Here is a 20497-nt window from a genome sequence, read left to right on the forward strand (position 1 = left end):
TCCTGACATTGCTAAGACAAGCGATCGTTTCCCGAGAGCTCCTCAAGCAAGGTGAGACCTGTTCAGTTCTTGGATGGCTGCTAACGAGGGAAATTCACTGGCCTGCAGGAAGCGATTAGGATCACCATTTGGAGCACCCTCCTCTGCCAGCGCTGGTGTTACAGGGGTGCAGCCTCTTGGACTGCATAGCAAAACCCGTTTTCTCACTCCTCCTTAAGATCTCCCAGATACGGTAACGCCGCCCACTTTCAGTGTGCCTGGAGTGATGCTTAATCCTCTGTGCATTTCATGTAGCGCTATCGAATTTCACTTATCGTCATTATTGATGAGTGACACAGAGGTTAAATGATTCGCATCAAGACATTTTGCTAAAAAAAAAAAAAAAAAAAAAAAATTAATACATCACTTTTCAGTCAGTTGAGACACTTTGCTCAGATGCCAGTCAGGTGGGCTAGCGCAGCAGGCAGGTACCTTCTCAGAGGGCTGCTTTGCCAGCTGGGAAATGGGGCTAATAAAGCCACCTGGAGATTATGGGGTTCTTGCTACAATAACAGTGGGCAGAAAAGGAGAAGCACGTTTGTTTCCTGCAGTTTGGCTGAGCCGCAGAGGCTGGGAGCGCCTTTGCTCCGAGGTCTGCAGCCAAGGGCAGGAAGCTGGCTTTGCCAAAAGGTGGGGCAGCCCACCTACAGACTCCAGGCCCAGGGGCTGCTTCGCCTTTCCAAGCTTGCTGCGAATCAGTCCCAGCTGCGTTCCTTGGTCGCCGTCGCTGCTGCAGTAGTTTCCACCCACGCAGGTGGCTGAAGCCCTCCAAGCGCCATACGGCTGCAGTGCCACTGGTCACACCACCTTTTCAGGTGATGGCTGCTTTTGGCACGCAACGAGCAGTGGGCAAAAGAGGTAACAGAACTAAAAATGGTCCTTTCATTCCCCAAAGCCCTTTATGTAAAGTTCTACAGATCTAAACTCTTCAAAAATAGATCTCTCTCATACCTACATAAGCATCACTGCTTTGTTTTGCTTTCGTGATGGCCAGTAACGCCTCATAGCCCCTGAAATTTTGCAGGTGGGAGACCCACTGGGAGACACAAAGCCATGAAGAAAATTAGTCCTGGTTTGACCAGAGTATCGTTTCCTTCCCTGCTGCTGTCCTCATTTCATTTGATCTATTTTAACCACCAGCACCACACTATAGCACAAACTTTGGTGCTTTGGCCAACATCCAGCTGCAAAATTGTGCTCTTCTTCTGCACGATTCCCTCTGCAGGTGTCAGGAAAGCTGTTCCTCATGCTCCTGAGTCAAAACATGCAACTGTCTGTCTCTCAAACCCTGGCAGAGGGGATGTTTGTATGGGCAGAGTACTCTGGGGTCCTTCCCAGAGAGGAACAGAAAAGGACATTTTTGAAGGTTGTCTTTATCTGTAGACTTTCTGTATAGTGACAAGAGGGAACGGGAGAAAGAGGAGAGAGGAACGGGAGAAAGAGGAACGACTCCTTTAGAAGGCATTCAGAACATCAGACCAAGCTTCTGCTTTGCATCCTTCCTTAAACATCCTTTCTCTATGGAGTCCAGCCTGGGCGGTACTGAATAGTAAGATTAGCCAGAGCAACCTAGACCAAAGATTTATATAGCCCTATTCCCTGTTTCATGGTGCAGAAGCTGGCTTTTGGCATCTGTTACCATGCCTACTGCTTCTTGCTCATACCACCCTACAAGTGACGGTACAGGTGTGATGGCAAAATAGCCTCTGATGGACAGACATACCAGTCGCAGAGTCTGCTGTTCAGTAATCCATTGATACTTAGAGAGACATTTCCAGCAAGTGCACTGTAGTTGAGTGCAGCAGCTCTTTCAAAGTTGACAGCAGACAGGCCACCGTGCCCCCTACGTGGCCAGAATGGGGAAAATGGAAATAGGGAGGAGAAGGGACCTGTGTAATGAATTAGAGGTGCTAGTGTGATTGGAGGAAGCTACAGTAGTCACAAACCTTCGGCATGTGTGAAAGCATCACTTTGTTCTTTTTTTTTTTTTTAAATTTTATTTTTACAGCAAACATATTTAATATAGCCATTTCAAGTTTTACATGAAGCATAAATCAAGGAGAAATAAGTATATTGGCCACAACATAGGTTGTTTTGTAGCTTCTAAATTTCTTAAGTGTTAGGTCATTTTACTTACAAGTTAAATAGCTGTCTGCAAGAGGCCTTGGTAGGTCATAAATTGTCCTTCCAATAATATAAAACACACCATTTATTTACAACACGTATGCTCTTCCAAGTAGATCCAACAGCTCATAAAGAACAAGAGCTCCTATGTCATCCCTACTGAGACCACTTCAATAAAGAGCCGTTGGAATGACTCTGTACTCAGTAAGTGCAATCAGATCCAGCAACAGTAGCTTTTATGGGCTTTTTCTCCCCTCCAGGAAAACCTGAGATATTAGTACAATATTAAAGAGCTGTGACGGTTTTTACCCGGAGTGGGATCTTACTCCTCCTATGCCCCCACTGGTTTTGGGGGTGGAGTGAGGTAACACTCAAAGAGGGTCAGAATCAGCCCTGTTAGGATGGCTCATTTTCCTAAGGGATATGATTGATTAAAAAGAAGGTTAATTGAATATTATGAAGCTGCCACAGTAGTATAAACTCCAAGCTCTGGCTTATAAACAACATTTGTTGCAGAAGGGTTATTACCTGCTTAGAATTGGAGCAATGAGCCTTTCGATCCCCGCTTATTCCAGGATGGCTGAGCAGTAAAAACGCACATGCTGGTACCTGACCTCGGGTGGGCTCCAAGGAAGTGTTAGCCCAGTTTATGTAATAAATACGTTCGTATACAGGCAGAGGTGTGCCCCGATCAAACTCTAAAGTGAAATACCAGCTAAAAGCAGCATTTGATCTAGATTAGAAACCCACTTTAAGTGTTTGAAGTAGAAAAGCAGTAGGAGCTGATCTGAGTCTCCAAAGCCTCTTGTCAATAGAACAGCTCTGAACAATTTCCTTTTAATAATATTACTGCATTTTTAAAAATGTGATTTCTGTAGTTCTTGGACAGTACAAAGGGGTGTGATATTTATCCAATGGATTTGCAGACTAACAGGATCATTAACACATTAATCAACATCTAGTTCACTGGCTCAACCTCAGACTGTGCTGAGGGTGACTAGAACAGTGCAAGAGAATCATAGGAGCATGGGATTCATATCACCCTACTGGGGAAGATATCCAGTCTAAGCTGGCTACATAGCATCTCTCTGTAATCAATGAGAAGAGTGATAGATTTCTTCCAGATGAAAACTCACCCCATCCTATGTATCTAAACCAGCAAAGATTAATGCTGTCTTGGGATATGTCAATCTCTTGCCACAGACTATGAGGGAACCCAGACAGCAGGGTGAGGATTTGTCCCAAACTTACCTGATTCTACCTGTCAGCTCAGCAGGGATCCTGCGTGGAGGAAAATGAGGCTGTTCCCTTTGGTTGCTTCTGCATGAAGCTGCTGGTTCACTTGCACCAAGTGCTACAGCTGATTCACTGGCCAACTGCTTTGCTCAATAGCTTATTTTATTCCAAACTCGTCACAGTGCCCATAAGCATCACCTGTGAAAAGCTTCCCCACCCTCCCTTAAAGCTCTAGCCCAGCCCACACCAACTGACCTCTACAAAATCAAGTTGAAAATCAGTCTCTTGAGTGGCTGAGCTAACTCTTGCTGCAGTCAAATGAGATCTTTCCCATCACTGGATTGGACCATCTTCTAACTGGATCACGAGTGATGTGTCTGTTGCTTATCATATTATTGCTTCCCATCACATACATAGCGGACAGATTAATTTCTCCTTTCTTCAAACTCAATATTCAACTAATTGCTGTCATGGCCCATCACAGCTCTGCTGTCTCCTCTCTGCTGATCTGTCTCCTTTTGGACACTGACAAAGATAGTCAACAAGCCATTTTTGCCATGAATCTTCTGGTTGCCAAATTTCTCCAGCCCTTGCTTTGAGCCCTTCTCCTGTGCTGTCCCTGCTGCACTGTTTTCCTCCTTCGAATTAGCTCTGCCAAGAGGCAAATGAAAGCCACCTGAGCAGCATGGCTGTGCTTGCAGCAGCACCCCGGCTTCACTGTCTCTCTTTCTGCCACCTCCATCCCATCGTTGACTGGAAGCTCTTCAAGGAAAGACCACTGCACATCCAGCAGTGACTCACACACTAAGCCCATCCAGCTCCTCACCAGCTGTTCCTAAGCACCACCAGAGTCCAATCAACTGTATTGATGTGGCAATGACAAACCAGGACCAACCACCATTACCAATAAAAGGCATTAACAACAGGCACAAGGAATTATGAAAAAAATTACTTTTAATGTACAAAAGGTTTATATACAGGTTCAGCATGTTACCTCCGTTCTTATGATGTAGAAAACAGCTAAAAATGTTCTTAAGATATAAATTTGACAGAACAATTCACCTACAGTACTTTTAGTAATGATGTCTTCTATACATAATATATACAGTGCTGGAATAGTTATTATAATACTTTTTCAGTAAATGAAGGAAGACCACCACTGGAAAGTCTGAGAAATCTCAAGTCATTGGAGATTTGGTTTTGCTTTTGTATTTGATCTTTTGCTAATGAAATATCTGTGAAGAGGGACTCAGTAGCCATCGTTGCCCTATGCAGCTGTTGAAAAAATCAGATTAGCAGTTGAAGGACGCACGAAAGCCTGATCCATCTCTACACAAGGGATGCCCAGTTGTACTCCAAGCGTCCGGGACAACATACAATGTCCTAAAATACGTACTGCCCTCTTTTCATAAATGCAAAGGTAAGGGCAAGGTCAGTAACTGCAGAAGAATATATACAGCGGACTATAAAACAATCCCTTTAAACACAACTTTCAAGGGAGACACAGATAAACAGCCGGGCACCTTGCTTTGCTTTCCCATCCTCGTGCACCCTGGACATCAGCAGGAGTCATGGGGAACCCGAGGGGTGAAGACCGTCCTCTGCACACCCTCTGCATTTGGGATGAGGGTGGATGAGCTCGCAGGATGGATGAGATCGCAGGATGCTGAGTGGCACCTCCCTGCACCAGCCATACCCAGGGCTCCCTGGCAGCAGGGCTGTCCCAACCCACCACTGCCAAGAATGGCTGCTGGAGTATCCGATATCACAAAGTTTGCCTGAAGGTAACACGTGGCATTTTCATGCCAGCCCCTGGTCATGCCAGGAACAGAGAGCCTGACATCTGTTTGTGCAAAAGGAAAGCAGGGACACCAGAAAGCACCTTTATAGACCTGCCCCTGTCCCGTGCTGGCGACAGAGTTGGACACAAGTGAGAACATCACATTGATATGAGGGGGAGAGGGGAGATGGGAAGGATAGAGTGAAGCTCTGCAGATGCTTGTCCGGTCAAACTGTGAGAACCTGGGGGGATGTCACACTTTTCCCCTGCTCTTCAACATACTGGGTACAAAGTATGTGATGCTATGAGAGGAGGATGAGGAGAGTCGTCCTTATCCAATGCAGTCAGAAATTAAGCAGTGCTTCCTGCCCAAGTACATGCACCCCACCGCTTCTACCCTTTTGTCTAACTACAGTAAAAATAAATAATGCAACTAAGATCGACTTCAGTGCCAGGTGGGACCAGCCTGGAAACAGCTGATTGTTACTACAAGCAGTTATATTTTGGTGGAGGATTTGGCTTTGGGAAGCCTTGCTCCTCCCATCTCTTCCCCAAGGATGTTTCCAAGAGATTCTCACTGACCGAGCTACTATTTTGACTCAAATACCTGTTTGGAGAATATCCAGATATTTGCCTGTGCCGTAGACTGTAGTTGCAGTGCTGAACTGGACCAGGCTGGGTACAAGGAGCAGCTGTATACTGTAGCACAAAGCACTACCCAAACTGATGCCCTGGGTTGTCCATGACATATATTTTGGATACAGCAGCTCTCTTCACGCTGACTAAAGCTGTGGGACACATTAATGCAGCACTAGGTACGTGGCAACGAGCCTCCTGGCAGGGTGTTGCTCACGCTTGGCCTCGCGTCAGTGCAGCCACACGCCTGTTGTGTGCACGGAGCCCAGGCAGAGCCCTGCAAGGAGTATATCACAAAGACGAACCCTGGCCAGACAAACCAGCTCCCACAATGATGCCACAGCGCACTTCGGGCTGAAACGATCATAAAACTCTCCATCACCACCGCTTTTGTAGGTGAGCACCTTAGCATGGAGAACCCAACAGAAAGAGAAGCCGTTGCAAAGCTGCACGGGGATATGGTAATGCGCGCTTCAGAAACCTGACATTAAAGATGTATGCGGGGCTCCCGCAGAAAGTCACTGCGCTCAGAGGGCGCAAAGTTATGCCTGCGTGTCAGTCTGCACGCCGGAGCCTTCCTGCCACGGGGGATTATTTCCCAGTGATTGCTGTTCCCAGGCCTCTGCTCATGATATAAACCACGTTGTAAACACATCTGATCAAAGTGTGCATTCACCTTTTATGTGTCTCATCAATGTGTCTTTCCAATGTTTTCTCAGAAACACCACTATGTTTTTATAAATGTACATTTCGTATACGCTTCTGGCAATACACTATATTTGATTTTTAAAGGAAGAGAGGCCTTGGCTACTTAACACGAAAGCACGGTAAGGCACTTTGCTGAGAAGCCGTTTGGAATCAACGCTCTTTGCAAGGTACAAAGCTATTTACGGTATAAAACAATACTGCTGGCAGAGGGCTTGTTTGGAGACGTAACTAAACCCTACTCTCATCAGAGCAGAATAGATAGTATGGCTTTTATTCTGATCAAAACCGCATCCTCCCATTTCTTTCTGGGGTGAGTTGAAAATGGAATTTTTTGTGAACGCAACTAACGGAAAATGATGGGGAGTGCTATTTACAGGGCTGCCGGGGAGGGAGGGTTTCATCTCTAACCACGCTCATGCAGTCTCCTAGCTTGGTGGTGATATTGTTCAGTGCTCTGGGAAACCAAGCCAAAAAAATAACACTAGAGGTGCATCCTTGCGGTGCTGAACTGCCTGGATATAGTTTATATAATTCTGTACAGAAACTTTTTTAAAATTTTCATTTTGGATCCCTTTAATGTATTTAATACTTATAAAAAAAGAATCTACTCTATTGAAACAGACTATTTTTGAAAAGCACATTCATAAAAACTGCTTCACACGCAGCCCCTTGGATAGCGCTAAGGCCTTGTGCTTTACTGTTATGACATCATGTTTAGAAATTTACTCTCTTCTGCCAGCGTGGTTAGCATGGAGCTCATATCGCCTATTGCCATATTGCTTATTCCTGCGGGTATGGTGGGCAGTGTCAGAGAGTTTCGTGGAGTCGTCAGGCGAGAAGAATTCTGGGAGAGGTTCTGCAGGATGCTGGGGCTCAGGGTTCCTGACATCAGGCTGGAATGGTCCCCATCGTCCATGATGGCATCAAAATCTATCTGGGGCGGCTCAAGACCTTGCGAGTCCACCGTGCTGGACACCTGGTTCGCGCCCGGGGAAGGCAGAGCGGCTGGCTTGCTGTTCAGCGCACACTGCTGCTGTCTGACCCGGCAGTCCGCATGATTATCGAAGCTGCTGTTCTGTTCGTACATGTGGATTTGACCATAATAGTACATCAAATTGTTTTCCCTCGTGCCATCTGCACACTGTTGGGCCGGTGCTGGCAACATGTCGCTGGTTCTTTTATGCGCGGCCTCTCCCGCCTCCTGGCCTGGGCTGATGGTGTTTGTAGGGTGGGGAGTTCTCATGTAGCCCAGCTGCTGGACGGTGCGGAGGCCTCGAGGTCTGTTGGCTGGGCTCGGCTCGGGTGGAGGACGAGGCTGGACCATGCCGGGTGGATATGCCTGCGCGGCTGAGCCCATCATGTTCTGCTGAGGCTCAAAGCTGGGCTGGTTCGAGGTCATGATGGGCTGATGAAAGGCCTCCTGCGCCATAGGGAAGTTCAGGTGGGTCGGCTGAGATGAGTAGCTCTGCTGACTTGGTTCGTGCATGACCTGGCCCAGCATTGTGCGGTCACTGTTGCTGCCGACCATTAAAGAAGGGTCGGTCGCCATGTCCATTTGCTGAGGGTGAAGGTGGGGTCCGGATTTTGCTGCCATGCTGCTACAAGAAGGAGAGATCTGATTTGGGTTGCCACTGATTGCACTGGGGCTCATCATCTGATGAGGCTGGTTATACCCTGTGTGCAAACCCAGATCGGGGTTCATACCAGGGCCTAGGCTCATCGGTTGCTGCCTCAGCTGCATACAGTTTAGCCTCTGCCCGTCCATGCCCACATTTCTTTGCATAAAGCTCTGCTGCGTTACGTTCATATTGTTCTCTGGCAGCTGCATCTGCTGCTGGTTGTAGTTCTGGTACTGACCAAAGTTCTGCTTCTGCTGGACCACCGCTAAGTTCCCTTGCGAAAATTGCTGCTTTGACTGATTGGACATGATATCAACTGTACCCGAGCTGACTTCGTTCCACTGGACAGGCATGTTATTTTTATTCATGTCTGAGGAAGCATCAAAGCTCATTGGACACTCTGGCATCATGGGTCCCAAGTGGTTCATGCTTGCCTCAGCCACTGCCATCCTGCGCTGGCCAGGCAAGGCTGGAGGCTGCAGCTTCCCACTTCCCTGGAAGCTCTGCATCTCGTTGCTGTACCCCATGGAAGTGCTCTCGGCCGTCGTCCCATTGCTCTGGGATTTGATGTACTGCACCACGTCATCTGGCAGCATGATGTCATCATCTCCAACAGGCGCCTCTGCCTCCCCGGACATGGCTTCCATGGCGATGTTTTCACTGATGCTTAGTGGTCGGGGTGAGTAGGTGTGCCGGGGGAGATTCCCATCCGAGCGACCATAGCTCTGGAGGCCGAAATTCCTCCTGTCCGTGGGGTGTGGAGGATGGAAGGGGTTCATGCTGTTGGTGCTGTTGAAGCGGTGAACTCGTGGGAGGGCCTGGGGCTCTCCGGCAGGTCTCCTCACTGGGTCACTCGCGCGCCTCGTGCAGTTGCCTGGCACTTCATGGGGAAATGCTGCAGCTGACGGATAGCCATAGGTGTTACCATCACTGCAACGCCTGGGGCCTGGTGGGAGGCGGATGGAGGGCAAGGTGGGATCTGGTCCATCCATAAGTGAAATCCTGTTCTTCAGGGTCATCCTCTCCATGTTTGGCAGGGGAGTCGGAGGAGGGCCCCCTGTAGCAGCAGCATACTTGGCTTTCAGCCTGTAGTGCTGAGCTGGTGTGAGGTTCAGCAGACCTGGCATCCCGCTGCACTGGCTCGCCTCGCTTGACCGACGGGAGGCATCTGTCGAAATTGGGTCATAGGAGTCAGCAGAGCTCGTGTTATTGGGACGGTGTCCGAGCTGCGAAGCCTCACTGGAACGGCGGCTGGAGAAGTATGGGGAGATCCCTGATGATCTGCGGCTGACGGTGTAGGCAGAGCTGATGGTGCTTGTCGTACTATCACGGCGCTCGTTGAGTTGGTTCAGCATCGTAACCTCATTGACAGACAGCTCCATTATTCTGGGATTAGGCAGCGTAGCAGAAGAACCACCACTATTTTCTAGAATAGAGCCTAAGAGAAAGGTTGCAGGGAAGAAAAAGGTTCAGTTAGCTGAGAAATTCCACTTGGTAGTGTTATTGGTGCCAGAATACATATACACAAAGCCACCCCCAAATATTTTACAGAACAATAGTGAATTTCATTTGCTGCCAGTGAATTCAAAGCTTTATCTCCAGCTCTGTGGCCACGCACAAAGAGCAAGAAGGCTGGTGAGAGAAGACAAGAAGTCCTTGCTGTAGTCTTTGCAATGTGTACCCCACCGATGCTCAGCTGCTGAGGAAGTGCCTCCACATGGGCTTCTCTTCATAGGGAGAAAGTAGGACTAGTGAGAAGAACGGTGCCATGGGGACAGCATGTAGCTGTAACCACAGCTGCTCACTGGCACAGATGCACAGCAGTCAGGGATAGGAGGCTGAGAGCCCAGAAGTTGACACTCAAAGGCTCTTCCCAGAGTAAACCAATCTCCAATACACTAAGCCCTGAGGTTTAGTATAACCCAGGCCGTATGCCTTGGGACTTCTTGGCAAAGTTAGAGAAGCACTGAAGGGACCATAAAGATGCCTTTATCAGGAATCCCCAGCCGGCAGGAAACTAGCATATGAAGCTGTAGGCAATAGCCAGGAGCTCTTAAAGTGACAAAAGGTCTGTCAGAGCAAGATCAAGGACGAAGGGCTTGTCTGGATTGTTGCTGTGCTCCAGCAGTCTCCCTGGAGGCACAGCAGCCCTCAGGGAATTGTTACTGCTGGAACAAACCCAAGCAGACTTGTGCCTGCCACTGGGACAGTGAGGACAGCTATGGCTGGGTTCTGGGCAAGCCCAGGAACAAGAAGGACACCATAACTTCTGCCTCCTTTCTAGCTCTGTAGCATTGAGCATCTGGATTTCTGTCGTACATCACCAGATGGCCATGTTTACACCCAAGCTCCCCATTTTACCTGACATCTCTATCCAGCAAGGGCTGACTCAGAGAAATGATCCTCCTCCAGCGCAGACTCTTGGTTATGAAACCAGAGTCAAGCTCTGGAGGGTTCCTACAGGACACGGCCCAGGCCCAGGGCTTACCGTTTCCTGAGATGGGAGGCAGCTTGGTGTTTCTGGCTTGTGGAGCTGGGCTCACCCATGAGCAGGAATCCTTAACTGTCTTGAGTTTCTCTTTCTTGAGCTGTTCAAGTCGTTGCATCGTCGTCATGTGTTTCCTTAGCTGCAGGCTGACTGTCGAATTACCAGATGAGACCGTTGAGTCCACAACAGGAGCGTTGTCATCCAACGCTGTCAGATCTCCCAGACTTCCCCCGCTGTGCATGTTCATTTCTACTCCACTGTCATTGTTGTTGGTGCTGCCAAGGGGTGACGGCTCACTGCTGCACGACGACTGGCCACCAGGACTGGACTGACACATCTTGGGGAAGGAAAAGAGGAGGAGTTGGGCAGGTGGAAACATGGAAATCAGGAGCCCAACATCCCCAGCAGGCTCGACATGCTTGGCCCTATCCCAGACTCTTCCCTCTCTTGTTACCATTCCCTGCTGCAGGATCTCAGCTCTACCAGGGGCAGGGGCACCTTCCTTGGCGGGGGGGAGGGACGGGCAGCACCCCACAGCTAGAAAAATTATGGTAGGTTCAACTGGAGGATGGAGAGAAACCAAACGCTGTTCCTCCAAAAGATTACGGACGGATGCTTCTCGAAGAAAAGCAGCGTGCTACCTGGTTGTGCAAGGTATATTGCAGCAAGCACTGGCTTATCTAATGTAGGATCAAGGCCTAAGTATTTCAGACACAACGTATTTCTGCCTTTAAAATACCCTAACATATAATTAGGTTAGCTGACAAACTTCCCAGCCAGATAAAAACCTGGTTCACTGTTTGCAAACTCCCACTTGCAGATAAGGCAGATAAGCACCATAAATATTTATTTTATTTACATTCGGAATTGCATTTCGCATTGAGTAGTTTGTTTGCAGCAGACACTTAAGTGGTCTGAACTTGCTCTGAGGTAGCTGTTGCTGCTACCAGACAGGATGCCGGGCTTCTCCGCTCCAGGCCCACGCTCCAGCAACTGTCAGAAAATGGGAGAGCTGAAAAGACAACGTACTTTGCCCCAGGCCAAGGCGGGAGTGTGGGGTGATGCAGTGTTCTACTTTGCTCGGTGGCAGCCCTCATGGGCAGGGCTGACTGGCTCTGATGGCCTCACTGCCCTTCAATCGGGATGATAGAGATTGCAATCCCAGGATTTAGTGGCAATTTGTGATGTTGGGAGAAAGGTGGCAAAGGGAATCGTTGGGCACTGTGTCCTCCCCCTTTCTGCACTCAAGCAAATACCCCTGTCCCTCCCCAATGCTCTGCACGCCTCCATCTCCACCCCGCAGGGTTAGCTGGAGACAGGAGGTCTGCAGGACACCATGCTTTATACAGCTATTTTAATACAAAGGATTTCTTTGCTCACCTTAGTACCGACTGTCCTTAGGAAGGTAGAGTAAGGAAGGGTAAGTGGGAATAAAGAACAGGTTGTTAGGACAAAGACAGCGTTAACAGAAAGGACTATGTTAGTAAAAGGAGGAAGAGGGGTGTGCAGAATACAACACAAATTACCAACGTCTTCCCCCTCTCCTGTACCCCATCTTCTCTGCCTTCCCTCTTTGGGGGCCCAGATAAAAACCCCACCCGTCTCCATGGGTTTGGGATGAGACCCAAAGATGGGTCAAAACAAGGGGTCTCAGAGCGATGGGAACCAGTGAAGCATCTCATCCCTCCCACCACCCTGACCTTAACCAGGAAAAAGGATTTGGATGTGGGACCGCCAGGTCAGATGCCACCCGTTAAATGTGCATGAGTGAAGTATACAGTGCTGGATGGGGAGAGCAGAGAGGAATATCTGACCCATGGCCCTGCTGCCAGTGAGATGGCTTGGCTGCAACCATGGGAGTGCAGAGCCCTAGGAAAACAACCTTCAGGAGAAACGGGATGGGGAGCGGTGACTGTGTCCATGTTTTCACAGAAAAAAAACTCCAAAACACACAGAGGAAGAGTACTGGAGAGAGGTGATTCTGTCCAGTGGTTCTCACACAGTTTTTGTAACCCAATACGGAGCCTCATCACAGTAAAACTGTTCCTTTAGTCAATTAGAGACATTATGGATGTGAAAATACTCAATTCCTTCCTAACCGAAACATGCTGCTCATTAGTAATTTGTCCAACAACATATCCCTTAACTTTTTTCAAAAATCTTTGTAGCTCCAGGGCATGTTGTTTCACAGGAATAACAATCTTTTAGCCTGGATTCAAATCAAGAAAAATATATATTTTGGAGCTCAAAGTCCTTTCAGCTCTAGTGAGAAGTCTGGGGACTGTGTGAACACTCTCCTTTCCAGGTGAAGGCCTTTTCTGCTGTACCCAGCCCCACTCTGATCTGGTGCAGCAGAGCAGAACTTTGCGTATGAAGGAGAAGAGAAACATCAAAAGGCAAAAGCAACCCATGCGTTGCAATGCTTGGTCTCCTCCACCAGCAGTGGTGTGCTGAGGAGCAGGTGGGCTCCCTGCATGGAGCGGAAGAGGCTTGAATGTGTTTGGGCCTATCACAGTACACAACTCGTTAGCACCGTCTTCCAAACTTCTGCCTTCTATGGAGCTGCTATAATGCCCAGAAGGCTGATAAATCATCTTTGCTTCAGCTGGTGGCCACTCATGTGCTTGTAAAACGTGATCACGGTTGACTGCAAGCCTGTACTCTGTGGGCTACAGCCTTGCTCCCATGTTTATTCTTGGTTTCATTCCCCTGCCCCATCATCCCACTACAATTTTCTGTGGCAGCCGGGATTCGTGTATTGAATTTGAGTACTCTTGAGCAATCCGCTCTAGCTGACCTTGCTTGAGCAGGGAGGTTGGACTAGATGATCTCAAGAGAACCTTGCCAACCCCAGTGATTCTGTGCTTCTGTGTATGATGGACAGGACCAAGGAATTGAACTTGTCTTAAGATACCCAACAAAAATAAAACAGCTACTTTTATCCCCACTGGCTTCATCAGGCAGCCCACAACAAAGTTGTGCCGGCAAAACTGCTGCGCAGCAGCAGCCTGAAAAGAAAAACAGTGAAGGAGTGAAGGGTGCAGGGAGGAGGAGGAGAAAAGGGACTGCTGAAGACAGGACTTCTGCTTCAAAAAGCATTCATCACTCTGTGCCCTATGGTCGTTGCTGAATTTAAATTGTTGAGGTAGGTAAAGCTCATTTGACCACAACACTCTTGAGTTTTACCCACTTTCACAGCACAGGGAGGCCAGGCTCAACACTGGGCATCACATGGCCCCCATGACTACAGGGGTGGGAATTTGTGATGCTGGGTAGGAAGGTGCAAAATGTACTGGACTGTGCCCTGACCTGCAGTTTCATCTCTGGACTTGAACTCTAGGGTGTTGGCAGGTGAAGGGCAACTGCTCGGAGAGGTAAATGGCATGCAAATGCTTCACGCCCCCATTCCGTTGGAGAAATTAGGGACCGTGTCATTTCTGCCAAGAGCAACTGCTCTTACCACAGAATTCTCCGTTTTTATCGTTTTGACTTGTAAGCAATCCTCCATGCTCCTCGTGGTGCTGTTGGCCTCGAGGCTCTCCTCTGAAACCTTGCTGCTCTGCTTGGCGCTTGCCTCATTGTCCCCATTTTCCTTGAGCGGAGGTGGCCGCGGGTGAACATCGTTGCGCTGCTTCTTTGTGACGTGGGCATCGGGCCCGTGCACAGTCTTGACGTGTTTCCTGAGGGAACTAGGGTCTGTGTACCGCTTCGTGCAGCCAGGGATTTTACAGACGTAGGGTTTCTGTCAATACAAAAAAAATTCTTGGGTTATATTTAGAACAAGCCCAAATATTCCAGGTACAGTGTATGGGCCAAGAAAATACAATGAGCATAGCAGCTGGCAGCAGCAAAATGTGGAGCATCTGCTCCACAGGATTCTGTAAGACTGAGATCTCGAAGATGTGATATATGGGCTGCTGCTGATCCACACAGACCTGGCCAGTCATTTGATGTTGGCTAAACTCCTTGTTTTCAGTTTCTGGATTAGAAGACAGCTAAGAATTCACGAAATACTTTCCTAATATTACTTTCCCATGTATGTATTTGCTCGGGTGGCCACAGGAATGTTTCCAGATTATGGATGGGAGGGAGGTGAAGTAGGGGACTGGCCATAACACATTCTCTCTGCTAAGGTGGGGTCTACACCGAGAAAATGTCTGAGACCTTCTGGCTGACGGAATTCCAGTGAAACCAAGCCAGACTGGATTCACCCTATCCAATCTATCATACCACTCCAGCACCTGTCACCTTGAAATCTGTTATTGTGCAAAACAAACCACAGGCATGCAATGTTTTTTTCAGACGATAGCACTCTAGTCCCGAATTCATGAATCATTGATTGCCACAGGAAAACAAGGCTGAAGCCATGCTTCTGAAAACAGAAGTCAGCGAACAGATACTTTTCTTCTTTTAACTTTTTTTTTATTGAGTTTCCAATTCCAAAGTGTATTAGCGCTGCAGTTGTTTGAGCTGGTGCTGCTGCGCTGGAAGCTCTGAATTCATCACAAGTTCTGCTTTCAGCCTCACAGCTACTCTAAGTATTTTTCTGCCAACACGCTACGATAGATCCATAAAAAAAACCCAGATAGATGTTGTTTGAAGGCTACCCAAAATGACCATTCCTATTCTTTATTTTATCTGTTTGCAATTTCGACCAGAAGCTTAAGTGAAAAAATACAGAGGAGTATATATTCTTTGGAGAAAGCCAGCATCATCACATGAAAAACACTGAAAGTCTGTTTTTTATTCAGAAACATGCTTCCTGACTGATCTTGGCACATCACTTGAACAAACTAAATCCTCATAACACCCCACTGAGGTAAATATTTAATATCTTTTAAAGCTGGGTAAACCAAAGCACAAAAAGTAAAATAGTTTGTTTATAAATCTCATGCAACCTTTTGGACGAGGCATTATAGAAATATTACTGCTGCTCTTAAAGCCTATTCTAAAGAACAGAACCCCCACCACACATGCTAAAAACCCCTACATAAAACAGTTCAAGGAGTTTTTATAGAGATCCTTTAGGCCCAATAGCTCTAATTTTTCAGACTCCAGTAATTAGGGTAACATGTTGCTTGGACAGCAGACACTCCATTAAGGGGTACAACCATCCTCTTCATCAGGCCATACCTCCTGCAACTGAACTGAGCACAACTGCTGTTTTGTTGGCACGCCACCACGTGTCCCCTGGGTAATCCAGATTCTGCCATCTAATGCAGAGTATGCCCAGTGAAGTCAACAATTTAGATATCTCAGATGTCTCCCTCCTGCTCCCACACACACACAGCATGATACTCCTTACAGTGGGAGAACTGGAGAACTCCCCAGGCACTCCACAGGACTGAATTTTTGCGTTTTACCCTTGTTTCGCTTGAACTGGAGAAAATGTCACTCCAAGCCTTTGGCTGGCTGTGAATTCATGCCACTCTTTTGTGTATGCACTGGAGAGCGGTCACGGGATGAAAGTGCTTTTCCTAGGAATAACTTTGAAGGTATCCCTTGAAGGGATTCAAATAGTCACTAAAAGTTTAAAATGAAATAGTGCATGTGACATTTCAACAATCAAACAAAAGCCAGTGTAGTAATATATCCCCAGCCTTGAACTTTGGCATGTTTGGACCATACACCTACGTCCTGTCACACAATGATGGAGACAAATACAGAGAACCTGGAACTTCCCCCCTAGAGGAGACGTGGATGACTAATTCTGAAATTGTGGTGTATCCCACGTAAACACTGTAAGAAGAGGAAAATATTTAGTAGGTAGCTAGGAGCCACAATAGAGTTACCAATGGGTAATTGGAAATATTCACAGCCACAAATTCCTGCTTTGCATCTATGTGGTTTTGTGAGCCAAGGTCTCAGTGCAGTTTGATGACCACATGGCCACAGCTGGTTGCAGGACCCTCACCTGGGCCTTCTGCCCAATGCAATGAGCTTTGCCATGAGGGATGTCATCTGTTGCAAACGATCATGTTATGTGTTCCTCAAAAAGAGGGTTTCAAATATATGGCCCAGAGAGCCATTATATGGAGCCTACAGATGTCCTACAAGTCTTGGGGCATGCCTGTGTTGCATCAAGGATTGTTGAACAGCAGTTTGGGAGTGAGCATGATTGCAAAATGTAAGATCATGCAGTGCCATGTAGTTCCCGTGGTAAGGCTCAGCTGGTATGGTACAAATCCTCCACTAGTGGCTATGCTGTTTCTGCACCTGAGAAGGCTTTGGCATCCTCCAGGGGAAACAACAGCAGAGGATAAAATCCCTGTCTGTTATCTGAGTCTTTACTTTGTGTTGTTGGATGCAGCCTGTGCCAACTGACAGCATATTAGATCAGAGGCCACCACAGACAAGGAGTTGGATGCTCCTGCCCTACAGCCTCACCTTCTTGTGCAATGGGAACCCAAAGGAACAGACCTGCAAGTGTGTCCAAGCTCTGCTCAGATGAAGTGAGGAGTCATCCCAGATACTGATCTGGATCACTTGGGAAACTGAACCCATCAAAGAAATGACATTTAATAACACAGCCAAAGCTGAAATTCCACATGTAGGAACATGGGACACCAGCTGGCCCACCAGAAGGGAAACTCTGGCCTGCCTAAAAAAGATCCTGGAAAAGCTCTAGAGGTATGAGCTCAAATGATCTATGGGCAAAAAGTAGCTCGCATACTGCTTCAGTGTGCACAAACTGGGCAGAGTGAGTCTGTATCCAGCACCGAAAGTTGTACCAGCACTCTTGATCCATCCGCATGAGAATCCTTAGGGATGGAAGAGAGATGAAAAATTGATTTAAGGACAGGAAAAAAATGGTGCAGTAATAGGAATCTTCAGTGGCTTCATTGACTTATTTAGCTTATGAGAAAGAACACAGAGAGTGACTTAACACTGTAGTGTTATGAGGTAGTAATAGCAACAGCAAAAGAGACATTGGATCCAGCACTGGAGGAAGGCAGAGAAAGCATCCAGGGCTGGAAAACAAGTAGTTTCTAACACCTGAAATATGAGATTAAATCATGACTGCCTACCTTTGAGGGGAAGAGGCTTTAACAGAGAGCAAATGATGTTTTAGTCCAACACCAGTTACTGGGAATGCAGGTTACTGAACAGACGAGAGGTTGCATGTCTTCTTGGTCCCCCGTGGCCTCAAGGTCAGTGTAGCCTTAAACCAACCCCAAACTACCCAGTGCGAGTGCTGATATGGGTTAATTTTAACCTGTGTCCTTCTGGGGAAGTGGCTCACTGGTGAAGGACAATCCCGACATTTGAGTTCATACCAAAGCCAATTCAAAAAACACTGGGATCGAGGTCATTCATTGGGTCCATCTCAGCATCACCCAGCATGGAAGGGCATCGGAGACTTTGAGTCCTCATTCTGACTCCAACAGAATCTCTGAAACCTACAGAGCTTTGATTATCACTGACTGATATTAGGCCAGAGATAGAAACACTCCCAACGAGCCCTTTGTAGACACAGTATCGTTTTAAAAAGCTGTCATCTGTGGCAATTGTATTCCATTCTCCAATAGTCTATATTTAACTGTTGCAAATTAGGCTGCAGACTGAATTCTTCATAGCTGCAAACACTATTAGAACTTTGGAGTGTTGTTTTTTCTTCCCCTGTCAGCTAATTAGTGGTAATATAAATTTCAATCGTCGGTCGTGGTTGATTGCAACAGACCATCACATGCGTTACAATAAAGGCAATTTCCTCTGCTCCCCAACTACTAATAGTGGATCTTAATTAGCCAAGGTTAACAAAGCATTGCATTGTGCTCTATCATTGTACATCAAACGATGGAGGGAGTATTATTTCCAGAGCGTCAGGATCCAGGGTAGCTGTTACACTAATGCAAGTCTGCTCCATGGTAATATTAAACACCACATGCACAACTGTGCAATCCTATTTTCTCTATTAAAAATTATAAATTTGGAAAACGCTTGCTTTAATTTCCAAAGCCGATTAAAAAGTTTGCATACTTTAACATCTGTTTATGATTTCAAACATGGCTTTCATAAACATAAAGCTAATGTGGTCTGGCTCTCCAGCAAAATAAATCCCATTAAAAAATAAGAAAAACCTCTCATTACAGTAGGTTTCTTTTTACATGAGTCCAGCGTGTAAAGTGTATGTTTATTGTCAGCAAAATTAAAAAAAAAGGTCCTCCGTTGAGCTGCGGTGAGCCCAGGCTTACCTCATTGGAATGTGTCCTGTTCTGGTGCTTGGCTCTGTCCGAGGCATTGGAAAAGGCTTTATTGCAGCCTTCGTGTTCACAGACATAGGGTTTTTCTCCAGTATGGGACCTCAGGTGTGTCTTTAAGTTCTCCAGGCGGGAATAGGCTTTGGAGCAACCCTCAAACTAAAATAAAAAAAACACAAGAGGAGGGATTAATTAACCAGAAAAATTTGATTTTCCCCCTGCCTAAACCCTTCTCATCTGTTTCTCATTCTTTCTTTTTTTCTTGCCTTTAAAGGGCTTGTGTTTTAGGGAACAACATCCACTTTGTTGGGAGAATTCGCTTCCCTAGGCAGGCTGAGAGTTTCGGCAGTGACTCATATTTAAGGTGCTGCTCCTTGTCGGGTACCCACCTGACATTTCAACAAGAGACTCTTTTTTTCCAGTGGGGCTGAACACCCCTCCACTCCTCCCAGGGCTCCCTTAGCCCCTCCTGCCGTCTCTCTGCAGCTAACACACTCAGAAACAGAGGCCCTCTCCGTCCCACCCAGAGAACTGACAGCTCCTTGACAGCTCGACCAGCCTTGCAACTTCACTAGCACCAGCGCTGGAAAGGACAGACCATTCTCCAACACACAAGCAGAAATCTAGCAAGCTTTGAAGTTTCCCAAATTACAGCTTGGGTCTACTCTCGGAGGATGCTGTGGTCAGGCTTGTCTGACATTACCAGTTTAAAAAACAAGACTCTCAATCTTGAAGACAGATGGATTTTTGGATGACAAAACAGGCCAGGAACCTTCCTCCTGGAAGGAAACCAGCTGCCCACACAACGAGAAGCAGCAGCTTGGGAGACATGGTGAGGCTTCGGGTGATGTTAGTCCTGCCGCCCTCCACTCTGGCTGGGCTGGAGGCTTCTCCCTGCACCTGCCCTGTCTGCAGGATGGGAGGGTTTCACCTCAAACCAAGGAGGCCATCTTAAATGCTCTTCGACAAGCCAAGTGGGAACATACAAACGCTGGAAGAGGTTTTAAGAAATGCAAGGCTCCCTTCCAAACTCAAGCTAAATGCTGCACTCTCTGTTCAGCTGGGAGCGTTGAAAAACCCATGCTGCGCTTCCTATGCAAGCACCTTAAGACAATCTAAATTTCACCAAGCAGCCCCTCCTGTTGTAATGTATGCAAGCTGCAAGGTGTTGTCTTTTTAGTCAGGTCACTTAAATGTCTCTACAAGTTCAGACCAGATGTGACAGGACTTCACATTGCTATGTTTGAGTCTTGGCCAGTGAAGAAACTGGTGTCACAACAGGAGAGGTCATGCCACAGCTCAGTGTCCGATTTCCCTGTGGACAGCGGGGTGGTCCTACGTGTCCAGAGATGTGGCCCTTTTGGGCAGAGGCCAAAGGCAGCTGCACGCAATAGCAACGGTACCTGTCCCCTTGTGCTTCATGGGCATAGGGCTCGCCTGCACTGCTTAGGAATGAGGCAAACATGCAGCCCATGAAACCCATGGAGCTTGTAGGCGCAGGTTGATCACATATAACTTTCTTGTGCTGGAAGAGGGCTACTTAAGCTTCCCTTTAAGGTTTGGCATAGGGATGGCGGACATAAGGCAAACTTGCTCTCTCTCTTCAGATATCCAGACCTCTTCAACGACAGTAGGAGCATCCTGCAAGAGCTGATTCCTTCCACAG

General features: G+C 47.4%; 1 protein-coding gene across 2 annotated transcripts in view; it reads right to left on the reverse strand.

Annotated features, from left to right (window-relative positions):
• Positions 1-7223: 7223 nt before the first annotated feature.
• The window catches only part of GLI2 (GLI family zinc finger 2), a gene marked incomplete at both ends in the record, with an annotated part of 144602 nt that continues 131328 nt past the window's right edge, over positions 7224-20497 (reverse strand). For both annotated transcript variants that reach the window (XM_082483275.1, XM_082483274.1), the window contains 4 exons: positions 7224-9580; positions 10631-10967; positions 14091-14372; positions 18826-18990. In XM_082483275.1, coding sequence (XP_082339401.1) covers positions 7224-9580; positions 10631-10967; positions 14091-14372; positions 18826-18990 — 3141 coding nt within the window. The remainder of the gene's footprint in view (positions 9581-10630; positions 10968-14090; positions 14373-18825; positions 18991-20497) is intronic.

This window comes from Vanellus vanellus (genome assembly GCF_965231255.1).
Source record: "Vanellus vanellus genome assembly, chromosome: 5".
Taxonomy (NCBI): Eukaryota; Metazoa; Chordata; class Aves; order Charadriiformes; family Charadriidae; genus Vanellus; species Vanellus vanellus.